General features: G+C 50.6%; 1 protein-coding gene across 1 annotated transcript in view; it reads left to right on the top strand.

The window, feature by feature from the left end:
• Window positions 1–13981: 13981 nt before the first annotated feature.
• Window positions 13982–15268, top strand: part of PLB1 (phospholipase B1) — a 138197-nt gene continuing 136910 nt past the window's right edge. The window contains exon 1 of the mRNA XM_079110503.1: window positions 13982–14709. Coding sequence (XP_078966629.1) covers window positions 14561–14709 — 149 coding nt within the window. The 5' untranslated portion in view covers window positions 13982–14560. The remainder of the gene's footprint in view (window positions 14710–15268) is intronic.

Here is a 15268-nt window from a genome sequence, read left to right as displayed (position 1 = left end):
GCTGGTCAAATGAGGTAAACTGAGGCAGAGGTAATTTGCCTAAAGTCTCACTGCTTGTTCACTGGTTCCTCTACAAGATCTGGTGATTTTCCTAGTGCCTGGGGAAGATAAGTTGGAACTTCATCTCACCCCTCCCACCTACTCACAAACACCTGACCAGCCCACCTTTGAGACAGTGTGGTATTTTATGCAAATTAGGAAATCAGGAGATTTGCATAAAACTTAAAGATTTGTTTCATTTAAAAATAATATTAATAAAATATTAAGAAAGACTCAATTTATATGTAACATATAAAATAATATCAGTCACCAAAGGTTTAAAAAATTCATGCTGGGTGCTGTGGTGCATTCCTGTAATCCCAGCAACTTGGGAGGCTGAGGCAGGAGGCTCACAAGTTTGAGGTCAGACTCAAACTTAGCGAGGCCCTAAGCAACTTAGCGAGACATTTTCTCAAAATAAAAAAGAAAAGGGCTGGGTTTGTGGGTTAAATTTAACCCAGTATCAAAAACAAAAGAAAACAAAACAGAAATCTTCACAAATTGTAAAATTTTTGGCAGTGGAGTGAATTATAAACTGTTTATACAACTTCCACTTTGTCATAGAACTTTATTAGGAAAATGGCAACCACTATCTTCTAATGTCAGGACTGGGCTTAATGTATGTGAGCTTCAAGATGTGCAGGTTTTCAGAAAGCATTTTTCCATGTGAAATGAGCTGCCTGGTCCTCAATGAGCAGGCATCACTGTCCTCTGGCTTGGGTGAGACCTGTTCTGGCACAAGAGCTCTGGATGAGCGAGTGGAGGCTCCCAGCAGCTGTTCCTCTGTTCCTCCTTGTTATTAGAATCCCGAGTTTGTTTAGTCATTGATCAACAGTGTGCTTGCGGGAGGGGGACCGGCCCTAGGAGGTGAGTCCTGCTGGGTCTAAGGCAGACATAATTATCGCAACACCCCTTGCCAATGATTGGTTTAGGAGTAGCCACATAACCCAGTGACAAATGAGACGTCGACTGGAGACCTCTAGGAAAGGTTTCCTTCTGATGAAAAGGGAAAGATACATGTGAAAGGAAAAAAGAAAAAACAACAACTCTGCATTTCCTTCCTCTCTTTGGGCACCATTATCACATCACATGAAGATAGGATGCTCGGAGATGTGGCAGCCAGTTTGCAACCACGAGGGAAAGCAAAGTGACTCATAGAGAAGACCTAACAGATGCCAGGCTGAAATATAGTTTTATAAAAAGGGACAGAGAAGAAAATACACAGGCACAGGAAGGTGAGGCACAAATGGCAAAACCACCCAGCAAGTCAGGAGCAAAACTGAAGCGACACTGGAATGAGCTCCTACCCTAGGGATGTGAAAGGAAAAAGTGTATGTGTCGTGGAGCAGCGGGTACCCAGGAGGTATGGGGGAGCGGGGGACCCAGAGTCCTGCACAGGCTGAGATTCACGTGTGGAATAGTGCATGTGCCACACACTGGAGAAGGCACAGAGCTTCCTCAGCCCCCAGGGATGTGTGAAGTTGTGTGGTATGTGGATCCCTCCATGGAGACTAAGTCATTCTTACCCAGCCATTTCACTAATTTACAAAATGCTGACCTTGGCCAAGCCCTCTTCTCTTCCTTGGAGGGTGGAGAGCAGCAGAGCCCAGGCTGGCTGTCTTTTAGGGACTTGCAGACCTAGACAGAGGAATCGTGTTGGCAGGTAATTAGAAACCAGAGTAATTAGAAACCAATCAAGCACCAGGCAGCATGGGCTTGGGGTTTCGGAGACCCAGGAGGGTTGGGAAGAGCTTTGTGGAGGTGAAGGGCAAGAAGAGGAAGGGATCAGAAGATGGAGGTTTGGGGACTGAAAGCTAAGGCGAATGGAGACTCAGGTGCAGTCGGGGAGGGCAGGAGTCTTCATCGCATCACTGGGTGAAGTTCTGATCCTAGGTCTTCATCTGCATTCTACTTCATGACTGTTCATGGTGACACTTTTATTGAGCAACTGCTTTGTGCTGGCATGTGTTGGCAAGTGGGGTTTTGGAGAGGCAAAGCTCTCAAGGAGTTCTGTGTCTATATGGGAGACCTGTGATCAGCCAAAGACGAGGAACAAATGCCGTTGGGGTGGGGGATTGTGGAGCGCAGGGTGCTGCCGGGCTGGCCAGAGGAAGAACGCCCAGAAGGGTAGGGGAAAGGGCAGGGTGGCGTATCAGGGGCATAGGTTTCAGTTTTAAGGCAAAGTAAAGTTGTGCAGGTGGGAAAGGGGGCAGGAGGGAGAAGGGATTCTCTACTGAGGAGATCCATAAGCAGAGAGGCTCAGAAGTGAGCACCTGTAGCATTTGGTACAACGGGGGTGTGGGGCTTGGGGGCACGGCATGGGAGAAGGTAGGAGCGGGGCTGGGATGGTGAGCCCCCAAAAGTCCTTTCCCTTTGTCTCAGGGTCTCCTGGGACTCCCCAGGCTGAGGAGGCTGCTGGTGGCTGATTAACGGGCTCTCCACTGAGCTTTCGAGTGAGGCCCAACCCCTGGATGTCTCTGTGTGTGCGTGACAACTGCCATCAGTCCAACCGTCCAGAGGAAGCAGGCGACTGAGGAGGGACGCTGCTCAGCCCCTGGAGAGGATTCTTTTTGCTTTGAGTCTTGTGGATATGGGGGAGTCGACACTTACTGTCCTATCCTTTGCAGGGGACGGCATGAGGGACGGTTGGCCTTCTTTGTAGGCAGAGCTTGAAGATGACCGGGAGGAGGAGGGTAGTGCTGCCGTGGCCCTGAGCCACCTCAGGAGCCTGCCTCCTGCTCTTCGGGGACCACCAACACTACCATTTGAAGGGATGGAGGCAGCCCCTTACGAGGTCATCCGGTGGGAGGGGACACCAGGGGCCTTAGGAAGGAAGTACCCTAGGCCAGCTCAGGAGGTTATGGGGGGCTTCTCTCTGTTCCCGTCCTTGGAGGGTTCTGGCCAGATAAGACAGATAAGGTGAGCACTGCCTTAGTCACACCGACAGCAGGACACAGGGGACAACCTTGGTTGTGTGATGTCACAGCAACCTCCAGGGCCTCCACCCGTAGTCTTCTCTCTCCAAGACGGGATGAGTCTAGAGATTGCTCACCCTTTATTCTGAGGGAAGCTGGATTTACAGAAGAGTAAATTCCTGCAAAGATAAAGTCTAGGCTAACACCATTTGTTTGTTTACTTTTTTCTTCACACATATTTTCTTTAGCTACTTTAAATAATACCATGTCTTTGAAAAAAATCAATAAATATAGGATCTATAAAGCCATAGATCTTTCCCCACATCCCTTGTATGTCTCCTCCCCTTTTTTTTTTTTTTTTTGGTACTGGGGATTGAACCCAGAGGCCTTAACCACTGAGCCACATCCCCAGCCCCTTTTTGTATTTTATGTAGAGACAGGGTCTCACTGAGTTCCTTAGGGTCTTACTAAGTTTCGGAGGCTGGTTTTGAACTTGTGATCCTCCTGCCTCAGCCTCCCGAGCCGCAGGGATTACAGGCGTGCGCCACTGCACCCGGCTCTCCTCCACTCTTGCTCTTCTGGGAGAACCAGGGAAGTGGAGGATGTCCTTACAAAGTTCTTGCTCTGTGCATACAAAAATATAAACAGCACTTGATTTTGACTAGCTTTGCTTTGCTTTTCTTGACAAAAATGAAATTGTTCTATTAGGATGTTTTATTCTTGCTTTGAAGATTTAAAAAAATCTTAAAATTAAAAAAAAAAAAATCTCAGTAATGTTATCTTGGGCTTCTTACCATGTTGGGACCTGCAAATTCACCTGATAGTCTCTGGGCACCTTTCATGTGGCACAGCATAAGAGTGGCCAAGCTGGTGGGGTCAGATCCATCAGCTCCCTCTTTGGACATATCAAGGGTCATTGCTGCTCAGCCAGGTCCTGCCCACACCCACTGTGCTGGAGGGACAGGAATCAAGGGGAGGGACAGGAATCAAGGAGAGGCCCAGGTGGTCTAGGGCACTGGCACAAGGTATGCACAAGGTATAGACAAGTACAGGGCACAGGTCTCTGGTTGCCAAGGCCTTTGCTGGCCTTGGGGCGCCTTCGGTCACAGGTGAGTGAAATCAGGACAGGCGGATCCTTGTTTTCATGTGGCAAATACCTTTTGTGTCCAAAAGGGGTACCCAAAGAGGCCCTGCGTTAGGGGTGTTCGTCACCTATAACAGATGGCAGATTGGGTGCTGTCCAAGAGCCAGGGCTGTTCTGGAGCTTCAGTAGAGGCAGATCACAGCTTTCGAGAGGGTCCCAAACAAGCCCTAGGGGCACAAGCTCCTGAGGACCCTGGGGGCTGTGGAGCGCTCGTGTGGCTGGGTGTTTCCTCCTGGCCTCCTCCAGAGGGATGGTTCCCTGTTTTCCTGAAGGAGGGACGGAAACGCAGGAAGTGGTTTGCCCACAGGTGCCCTCAGCAAAGGGGCCCCAACAGAGATTAGGGTCAGAGGCCCCTGACTTACATTTTGCATTGCTGCCACCTGAGATAGGTGGGGTTTGGCATGAGTCTGGAGGATGGGAAGGAACTTGTCAGCTGCAGACAGGAGGCAGGCACGCCCGGCTGAAGGCGCAGCTGGAAGGAAGTGGCAGAGCCTTAGAGAAGCTGCAGAGAACCGACCGGTTAGCTCCGGAGACTCTTAGGGTAAGACCAGATCACAGGGATGGTCATTGAGGAAGGCCTCGAGGGCCTGGTGGAGGAGCCTGTGCTTCTTCCAGAGGGCCACAGGCATCGCAGGGAAGGGTGGGGGGACTCCCCCTGGAAGCACCAAGGAGAAGCCACATGAGGAAGACAGGAAGGTGACAGAGAAGGGACGAGGGCAGGGAGACAAGCAGGAAGAGGGCATGGGGAGGTGGGGGAGGGAGGAGGAAGAGGGAGCAGCTGCTTCCTCGTGTGGGCAGCGGTGCATTCTCGGAGATGAGTCCCCGGAGGAGAGGGGAGGTGCGGCAGGTGGACCTCAGGGAGAAGGCCATCAGCACCTGTCACCCTGGGGGAGAGTGGAGGCTGCCAAAGAGGCGGGGGAAGAGGAAGACAGGGGCTCCTACATGGTCAAGGTGAGAAACCAGCCCCCACAGACCCGGTGGGAGGGTGAAGGGCAGGGTCTGAGGACGCTGTGTCCCTTAGCTCTAATGTGCTGTGAGTCTGTGTGTCCCAGTATCTTGGTCCAGACGGCAGTGACCCTCTTGCAGAGCGAGTTCCTCGGGATGGCATCTATCTCCATGTTGCAATGGACCTGCAGTACCAGCCATGTCCTGGGCCTGGGTATGTGGACCCGATGGAAGGAGCCACACCCTGTCGCCCTGTCTCTGGGAGTCCCCGCACCACCTACTCAGAGTTGCCGGGTTGAGTTCACACCTCCCTGCTTTGGCTGAAGCTCCTGGAATCCCCTCTTGGAACCAGGCTGGAAGTGGGCCTGCACCAGGCCGCTTCCCCCAGGGCCTACCACTCACTCACCCTCAGTGGCCCTGGGTTGCTGCTCCGCTCTTTCCTCTTACTGAACCTTTCCAGACGTGGCTATTGTCTGTGACTGCTCATCTTACCTCCGAGAGAGATGACGAGGGGGACTTTGAGGACAGGGACTGTGTCTCACATTTTTTTTTTTGACTCCTGAGTAACACCCAACACGGGGTTGACTCACAGAAGGCCAACACGCACGGAATGTTGAGTAGGAAATGCCTCCCACCCACATGTGGGCCCCATGGCTCTGGTAGCGTGACCCCAACATGTACAGGTGTGGAGCAGGGGCCGGGAGGAGCGGCAGCTGCTTCCACCATGATGCTCTCTGCAATGACGGTCGGCTGAGGAGGGCCTGGGTGATACTCCAGCCTTCCTGCTCTACTCCCAGGCAGACACAAGCCCCTGTGGGGAACAGATGACCCGGGCCTTGAGCAGAACCAAGTTCCAAGGAACCCCACTAATGTCAACAATGACCTTCTGCTAAAACTCCATCCAGGCCTCTGGTCCTTGACTTCACCACTTTGGAAACACTGTTCTTCCGTGACCAGACCTGGAGACCCACTCTCTGCTGTGTAGATCTTTTCCTCTGCCTGGCCACCACCTCTGAGCGCCCTGCAGGTGTATGTTCTTGGTGACTTCTCCCCGCCTGGCCCAGCCCCACAGGCTCCTCCATTCCACCTCTGACCCAAGAAACTCTGGCCCAGAACCTCTTCTGAGTTTCTGCCTCCATGGCATCTCTTGAGTGTGACCACTATGTCCCAGTCTGAATGTTCACTTCCCTCGAATTCTCCCCTAATGCTCATTCCAGCCCAGTGACCGCTGCTGAGGTCATGAGGCAGGGTCCAGGCCAGTACCCAGGCCAGAATCTGTCCCCCTCCCCTTACAGTCCATCTGTTTTATTCCTGAACGACTCTTTGCCCGCTTCCTTCCATCTCCACCACCATGAGCCTTCTCCATCTCTGTGTGGCAGGTAGTGGCCTCCTGGTGGGGCCCTTGGCTTCCATCTTTGTCCCCAACCTCTTATGCTCCATAGAGTCATCGGTCAGCTTCTTAAAGCAGGAGGCAGATCCTGTCACTTTCCCACTTCCAACCAGTGTTTAGTTTGCTGGGACAGGGACAGGTCTTTCCCCAAGGTCTCAGGGCCCTGCCTGCCCCTCCTGCCTCCCTTCACTCTGCATCACAGCCACCCTTGCCTTTGCTGGAAATTCTGAGACCCTACTCATCATGGAGCCCTGAAATGAGCCTGGGATAGGGCACTGGCTGTTTCCATAGTGTCGTTTTACATTTGTTTGTGAAACTATTTAATTAATGTCTTTGTGCCCTGCTTAGAATACAAGTTCCATGAGATCAGAGGTTGTGCCTGGCATGTAGAAGGAGCTCAGTAAACGTGTGCTGACCCCAGGCCTCTCTCAGGACTGATACCTCCAGGTTCAGTCACCGTGCTGTGCAGGTGTACCTATGTGCACCTGGAGCCCAGCATCAGGGGACAGCAGGAGGGGCCAAACAGGAGGTGATGGTCCCAGGGGAGGAAATACTGATCCCAGTTCAGTTTGAGCCTTTCTCACATGGCAATTGGCCCTTATGTCCCTTTAAATCACTACCATACATTTGAGACTCCATCGCCATCTTTTGCAAGACACCTGCTTACTGGGACAATTACAGGGAGTCTTGGAGCCTTTGAACAGATGGGATCTTATTGGCAGAATAAGAGGAGAAGACTTGTCCTTTGGGCTGTGCAGAGCATGGTTAGAGCAGGGCTGTGTCCCCATGGGAGAGAATCCCCAGGAGGAGCCCACGTGAGAACCGAGGGCTGGGGCTGAACCTGCAAGCTCTGGGCTCCAGGAAAGCGCTTTCATGACACCTGAGTTCTGAAATCTTCAGAGGGAGCCAGGGGAAATTTTAGATTAATGAACTGAGCTGCAGCCAAAGCTGAGGGAGATAAAGAGAGGCCCCAGGCTTAACACCCGGGGAGACTCAGTTTATGGCTGCAGAGAGAAGAGGACACTCGCCCACATCCACAGGTGGAAACCCAGGTAGCCACCCTCTCCAATCACCTGTATACAAGCAGGAAGCACCTTGTGCCAGTCACCAGCAGGTCTTTCTTTGGATCCATTCTTCCCCACTGGGCAGCTCCCATGTAATGAAACACCTGTCCCCGTGGTATGTCAGAATTCTAAACTCGGTTACATTGAGACTGTGTCTTCCCCACCCAGGTCAGGCTGGGGAGGCTGAGGGTGCAGAGAACATAGAGGGCCTCTCACTTCTCACCTCTCCCCTTGCTAAGTAGGGCAGAGGGCTGGGGAGGCTGGGAAAGGGCAGGTTGCCTTTGGGGCAGTAGCATCTGACACTGGTGTCCTCTGGGAATGGCAGATTGCCAAGCTGGGCTCTGCCCTGGGTGGAGGGGGTTGAGTCCTCTTCTATTGCTGAAGTTCTTTGCTTAAAGTTTTGACACGTCAACCACATTGGCTGGCCATGCAGGTCTCCTGGGCTCCCACCACCCTCCCCTCACCTCTTCAGGGTCTTCTTCTGCAGAGTCCACATGGGGCCCCACACCATCCTCATTCACTAAACCCAACAGCCCAGTCTCTTCCAAGACAGCCCCACTCCACTCAGACACTCCTTGATGCGGGCTTTTCAAGGGTTCCTTGAGGTCTGGGGGATACCTGTCAAATTCCTTGAGATTCCCCTACAGCCCACTGATCACTTCCCTTCAGAGAAATCCCACGATGTGCCTCTTCAGTCTCTCTAGGCATTGGGGGTGACCAATGGCTCTCACAGGCTCCTTCTCAAATGGCCCAGTCGTCCAGCACCCAGCCTGGGACGCAGCAGTGCTGGGTGCCTACTGAACCTCTCTAGGCCCTTGAGGCTCTGCCCAGATCCCAGAACCACAGGAAGAGTTATCTTTATCCTTCTCTTTCATAGAAGGCAGGACGGTGTGTGGACAGCTGGGGGAGGAGAGTCCAGAGTCTGAGAGGACCAAATAGAGTCACCCAAGGAAAGGAGTTGAGGAAACCCCAGGGAGGGCACTCAACTGCTACTCACGTGCTCTGAGAGGTCTCCGCTCATCTCGCTGAGACTCTCAACAATGCTCAGGGAGAGTGTTCTTCCCCTGGTAGAGGTGAGAAAACTGAAGTTCCCCAAGGCAAGGGACTCAATCCTAATCCTATGCTAATAAGTAGCAAAATTATGTGTCATGAAAGTTAATCAATGTATCACCTCATCATCTAGAAAGTTCCAAATTTTCTCTTTCTACCTAAAAATAATGTCTAGTTGTTTAAGTAATACTGGAATACATTCTCCATATTAAAAATACCTACGACGTCCACAGTGCTGCACCAGCCATCGAACAGGACCCCTGGGGTTTGAGTACATTTGTGATGAATTCAAGCCCACCTCCTCTCTGGGCCTCAATTTCCCTTCCTTTGATACTAGTGGTTCTCAACCCTGACTGCTCATATGAAGCACCTGGGCAGTGCTAAATAAACAAAAAATAATCAACAACACAAACCGTGTGTGGGCCCCTCTCTTGAAGATTCCGATTCAGTGGGTCTAGGACAGGGGTCTTTAATCAGTCACTTTTGGAAGTGCCCCAGGCAATTAAAATACGCAGTGAGGTTCGAGAACCACTTCTCTAGATCAGGGCTTCATTGCTCCTTAAATGGCACTTCCTGATTCAGCAGGTCCTAAAGTCCCACTCTCCGTAGGTCCAAGATTACATATTTCTAAGCTGCCAGTCGTGTTGTGCCCAGGTGATATTTTGAATAGAAGACCAGATCCTCTAAGCGGCCTTCATTTCGATGTCCTCTTTGATCATCAATTTCCACACTGATCATCAGCTAACTAACACTGGGTGAGAATTTTATAGCTAAAGTGGAATTTTATTCTCTTTTGTTCTGATGTGTCTCTAAAGAGGGTCTGAGACCCAGGTACAAGACAGGATGGTTCCCCAGGACATTGCAAGGCAGCTGGGGAGGCACGTGGCTTGGCCCCAGTCACAGGTGCCTGAAGCCCAGAAAGCAGTGGCAGAGGGTTGGCAGGGCTATTGAGACCCAGCTTCCAAGGTGGGTGCTGCTGTCTCTCATAATTTCTACAAAGGCCCAGAAGCTTCCAGGAGAAGGTGCTAGGCCATCTGAGCAGAGTTGCAGGAAACCCAGGCCAGCAGCAGTCACCTGAGAAAAGGTGGCCCTCTGGACACCTGCATTAGATACCTGGAAGGGCATTTTCCCCAAAAGACCAGCTGGCATAAGCCCAACCTTTTTATTTGCATTTTTAAAGCCCAATCTTTCCCCAATGTTTCTGCATTGACAACTTTTACAGGCATCTTTATCTGTAGGGAGGAATTGGAATTAGGATCACCTCATCATTTAATCTGCAAAGCCATATGGTTATCTTGAGATTTATAGCCAAATAAACATTCCTGTCCAAGTGATCAGCTAGATATTATAGTTCAGACAGAGGGACTATCTTTGCTTCTGCATTTTGCTTATAAACCAGGTCTCGGATTTCAGGCTGAACTTCCTTTACAAAATGAATGGGAGAGCTGCATTAGGTTGGCTTTGGAACTCCTGCATTTTTGGTGGAAGGCAATGTCTGCCTCTGAAATTTCCCACTGATCCATCTTTTCTCTGCTTACAAGACTGTAGCAAAATCCCATCAGTGTTTGCAGTGAAGGTTCTGGAAATTGCTTTTAGTAAATTCTGATCTATTTTCTGGGCTCTCTTTCGGACCCTTGGTATAGTGTGCACATAGGGATCTCAAATCTGAACCTGCATGAAGCCATTCTGCTTTTCCCATTGATAATTCAGTCTCTGATTCTCCTACCAGCAATTCATTGGCAAAAATCTGGCGAGATGGATGTAACCCCATGGGAAATTCTGAATTAAAGAGAGGGTTGACTTGTCAGAATTTAAGAAAATCTTTGACAAGAGCTCTTAGACCAGAGTTTAAACTCTATGATATAGGCATGTCAAATTCTTGAACTGGGTATTGTTGTTTTTATCATTATCATATTGCGGTGAAACACACAACATTTGCTATCTTAACCAACTTTAATTGCACAGTTCAGGGGTATTAAATACACCCTTAGTGTTGTGTAACCATCACTACCATCTACCTCCATAGCTCTTTTGTGCTAGAAGTGTCAGTGTGCCAATCAAAAAATGCCACTCATTGGAACTGAGGAATTTTATTCGGTTTTGTTCTAATGTGCCTTTCAGATGAGCTGTTCCAGTTAATTAAATGTTCCACCAGGTGTCCACAGAAGGCCCAAAATATCCTTGCTGAAATTCTGCCCTTTAGAGAGAAGGAGGAGGGATAGTGTTCATGTGAGCATCCATAAGAAGCCGGTGTGAAGACTCCTGCTTACTGCCAGTTAGAAATGACAGCCATTTGAAGGTGCTTATCCAACTCCATGTCCTGGACGCTTGACCTAACAGGCAACTCCAAACAACAGTCTGAGTCCCCCACAGGTGGAATCTATCAGAGAGACTCTTCTCTCAGAATCAAGACCATGTTCTCAAGACAAATAGTCAAGAGAGGACAATCTCCTCCGGCTTTAGGGGTGACCCACAGTAGAGAGGGCTGGTCTGGGCAGAACTGCCAATCCTCTGGTCTGTGAGGCTGGCTCACACGGCCCAGTGCTAGGAACTGGGCCTGCACGACATTCTACATCTTCCTCTTCATGACAAAATGATGCTCAAGGACACAGGATCTGAATCAAGGGACAATAGAAGCAAGTCACCAAGGACACAGCTCCAAAGGGCCACATTAACCAAATATTTTATTTTATTTATTTTGGTACCAGGGATTGAACCCAGGAGCACTTAGCCACTGAGCCACATCTCCAGCCTATTTTTAAAAGTATTTTATTTAGAGACAGGGTCTCGCTGAGTTGCTTAGGGTCTCACTAAGTTGCCAAAGCTGCTTTTGAACTCACCATCCTCCTTCCTTGGCCTCCCAAGGCACTGGGATTATAGGCATGTGCCACTGCCTGGCTCACGCTAACCAAATATGAATCCCCAGATTTGACAAGTAAATAAAATGTCAGGGAACTCAAAACAAAGAAAGTGGAGTTGATGCCTGTGCAGATTTATTATCAAGGCTGACGTTCCATGAGCAGCAAGGCTCCCTGGGTGGGCTCTCTGCCTGGTCTAGAGCCAAGGAGACAAGCAGGTCAGGCCTGATCTAAGTCATGGCTCCAGGATTACAGTAAAAAATAAAACCAACCCCAAGACAAAATTAGCAAAGACTATTTATTTGTCAACTGGGAGCCACGAGGGAATTATCTGCATTACCTCAGCAGGGGTTCAAAGGGGTTTGGAAGGAGTGGACATTTTATAGAGGAAAGGAGATGGGGTTCTGGTCTGATCAGCAAGTGTTCTATTAGGGTGGAGATTTTCGAAGTAGGGGACCCTACCTGACCTTCCAGAACATTTGGCAGCTTTGAATATTCTCCTCAGGTTTTCTTGGTTTTGAGGAGGACTAGTTTAAGAGATCTCTTTACTCAGGGGATAGGGATGGAGACTGGGCAGAGTCAAACAGAGTTCCCTTACAATGTGTGGTATTGTGGCAGAGTCCTACTTGGTGCAAAGCCACGATAACAGGAGCTGAGCAGATAGTAACAAAGATGTCTGACAGCTGGGTGTGGCAGCACACACCTGTACTCCCAGCAATTTGGGAGACTGAGGCAGGAAGCTCCCAAGTTTGAAGCCAGCCTGGGCAATTTAGCAAAACTTATCTCAAGAAATAAAAAGAACGGAGGCTGTAGCTCTGTGGTAGAGCACCCCTGGGTCCAGTCCCCAGTATCCCCTCACACACACAAGTGAAGGCCATGTTGGGTATACCCTTTCCAGAAAAGAACACATCCCAACTGGCATGTTTTTGACCCCAACAAGGCAAAATAAGTGATGCAATGGAGCTGTGAGCCAGCTGCCAGAGAGGGCAGGGTAGTTAAGTCACTGTGAAGTAGAATTTGATCCTGTTCACCCAGGGCCCCAGAGGTGTGACTGGAGTGGGTCTGGATTTGATACAACTATGTAACAATTATTGAGCACTTACTAATGTCAGGTCCTATATTAAGTTCTGGGGGACAGGGCAGTGAACCACGAGGCCCTTGCCTTCCTGGAGCTTAAGGTCAGACAGACAGGATAGACTTTGAATAAGCACTACAAGTTCAAGGACATGTTCAAGGACATGTTCAAGGACATGAAGAAGCCCAGTGAGCCAGAGTGAGGCAAGGATGGAGAGTGGAGCTTGAGACTAGAAAAGAGGATGGTACACAGGGCATCATAAGCCACAGAGGTAGTCTTTGTCCAAAAGGAAGTGGGCAGCTGTCAAAGGGTTTTGTACAAGGGTGTGACATGGAGTGTTCACATTGACAGGATCATTCAGGCTACTGTGTAAAAAAAGGGGAAAAAAATAAAACTGGAGCAAGAGCAGAGTTGAAGTAATTATTTGGCTATTTGTGTGTTGGGCAGTAATGGCAGCCTGGACTCAGCTTGGGCAGTGGAGATGGAGAACAGAGAGATATGTCATAAGATTATTCAGGATATTCAGTTCCTGGGACTCAGCAACTGATGACCTGTTAGGACTGTGGAGCGAGTTTCTAAGGATTATTCCTAGGTCTGTCGGCCGGCGCCATTGCTGTTCCTCATAGAAGCACCGAAGATGGAGGAAGATGATACAGTCAGTTCTTCCCTCCTAGAGTCTGAAGAGCCTTTGAAACATCAAAGTGGGGACACTGAGTCAGCGAGTGAGTTTATGGGGTTTGAAGCTCTGAAGAGAGGTCTGGCTGGACGTTGAAACAGGGCAACGATTGACACGCAGGTTTTAAATGAAGCTGTGGGGTGCCTGCGATCACCTTAGGAGAGAGGAAGAGGAGGAGGAAGTCCAGGCCAGAGCCCTGAGGAACTCCAGCAGCAGAGAAGGGACTGACAAAGGAGGCTGAGGAGGAACGGCCTGAGAGAAGAAACCAGGAAGCCAGAAGCCTGCAAGGCCAAGGACGGAGCTGTCCAAGAAAAGGGGCAAAGGGCAGCCTGGAGTGCTGCGGAGATGTGGAACAGGACGAGGCCCGAGGACTCACTGAGTATTGGATTGCACCAACTGTTGACCGTCATGCTCTTCCGGCAGAGTGGTGGGAGCAAACCCCCTGGGACAAGTGAGTGTAGGTGTTTCAGAAAGGCCACCTGGTGGAGGGTGGAGGATGGACGGGTGGTGAGCCTGCAGGAGTCCTTACCGGAATCCAGGTGAGTGGTGGCAAAGTGCAGGAACTGGGAGCCTCATGACGAATCAGGAAACATGGGCCTCACTGTCAACAGAGGGGAACAATGGAAACCTGGCCCAAGGTGGCTCTGTCCCAAAGTAAAGAAAGTGAATGTGGGGCAGAAGGAGCCATCCAGGACTCCACAGGCTCCTGGGAGGCCTGAGAGTCAATAAGGACCACACTCGAATGAACGAAAGTGAGGAGGTGCTGTCTCTTAGATGAAGGGAACGGACCTTTGGGGCACAAAAACCAGGACTAAACATCTGGCTTTTATCACCTGCTCTCTGAGCGACAAGTTTCTAGACATTTCTATAGATGAAAAGACAGGGCCTATTTTCAGGGATGTCATAATATGAAAATATGCATGGATTAGGATGGAGAACATGTGAAATTTGAAAATTCAGTTTCCTCTTCTGAGTGTCAGCCTCCAGTTAGGAACAGGCTGTTCCTGAATCCCTAAAGAAAGAAGCCATGGGCAGGCTGATGTTGGCCAGTGGTGCTTGGAAGCAGAGGTGCGTGGACAATCCCTCACGATGGAGTCTGCTGGAAAACAACCTGAGGTGACAAACTCCTCAGCAAGGCGCCCAGTCCAGCCCTGATGTCCCAGGTGGCTGAAGCTCAGCACAGATCCTTCTGCCCAGCCAAGCCTGCTAGCTGGTCTGCAGCAGGGCCCTGGGGATAGAAGTCCAGCCCCAGCCTCCCCTCACCCTCTCCCCACCCACTCTCACACCACAGCTCTCTCCCCAGGTGGTGCCATTAAACGTAAACAGTGACTGAAAACAGTGACTGAAAGGGAGCTGGCTAAGCAAACACGCTTGTACATCACTGCCAAAGCCATTAACACCCACATGCGAGTGTCTAGTGGTGTCAACAGCCCAGCTCTGGACCAAGCTGTGACGTCATGCCTCAGCAATCCCCTGCCCCACAGCCAAAAGTCCGGAGGCCCCACTCCACAGCAGCTGTGCGTGAGGTGCAGATGGAGTGTTGTCCCCTGCAGGTAAGCTGCCCTGGACGGGTCTAGAGAGCTCTTGCTCCTCCCCAGGCCCTGAGTCCAGAGAAGGCTTTCCTGGGTAGCACTCTGTTCTGAATGCAGGCCAGGGAGGCAGGTCAGCTCAGGATGCTTGCTTGGGGCTGTGGGAACCAGGACCCTCTGGGTGTGATTTCTGTGGATAGACTGGGAGTCTTGCTTATTCCCTTTGGATTTGAAGGACAGATTGCTGCTCCCCCAGATGGGATGCAGAGGGAGATGAGTGAGGGAAAGATGAGCCATGTAGGAGTTCCTGCAGGATCTCCTGTAGATAGAGCATCAAATTCTACACCACTTCTAGCCCCAGGGCTCTCCCTGGCTCTGCCACCAGGAGCAGGACATGCTGGGTGCAGAGCACCTTGATTCTGGAAGATCCAGGGATGAGCTCCCCATGCGCAAGGCCCCCTAGTCACACCAGCCTGTCTCTAGGAGACCCCTGCCCAGAGTGGAGATGGGAGTGGGCTCTGGCTTTTTTATTGGTGTCTGCTAGCACAGGGTGCATGCTGAGTGAGTCTCTGTGGCTTGAACT

Source organism: Sciurus vulgaris, assembly GCF_902686455.1.
Source record: "Sciurus vulgaris genome assembly, chromosome: 14".
NCBI classification, from domain to species: domain Eukaryota; kingdom Metazoa; phylum Chordata; class Mammalia; order Rodentia; family Sciuridae; genus Sciurus; species Sciurus vulgaris.
This window is presented reverse-complemented; position numbering and strand designations above follow the sequence as displayed.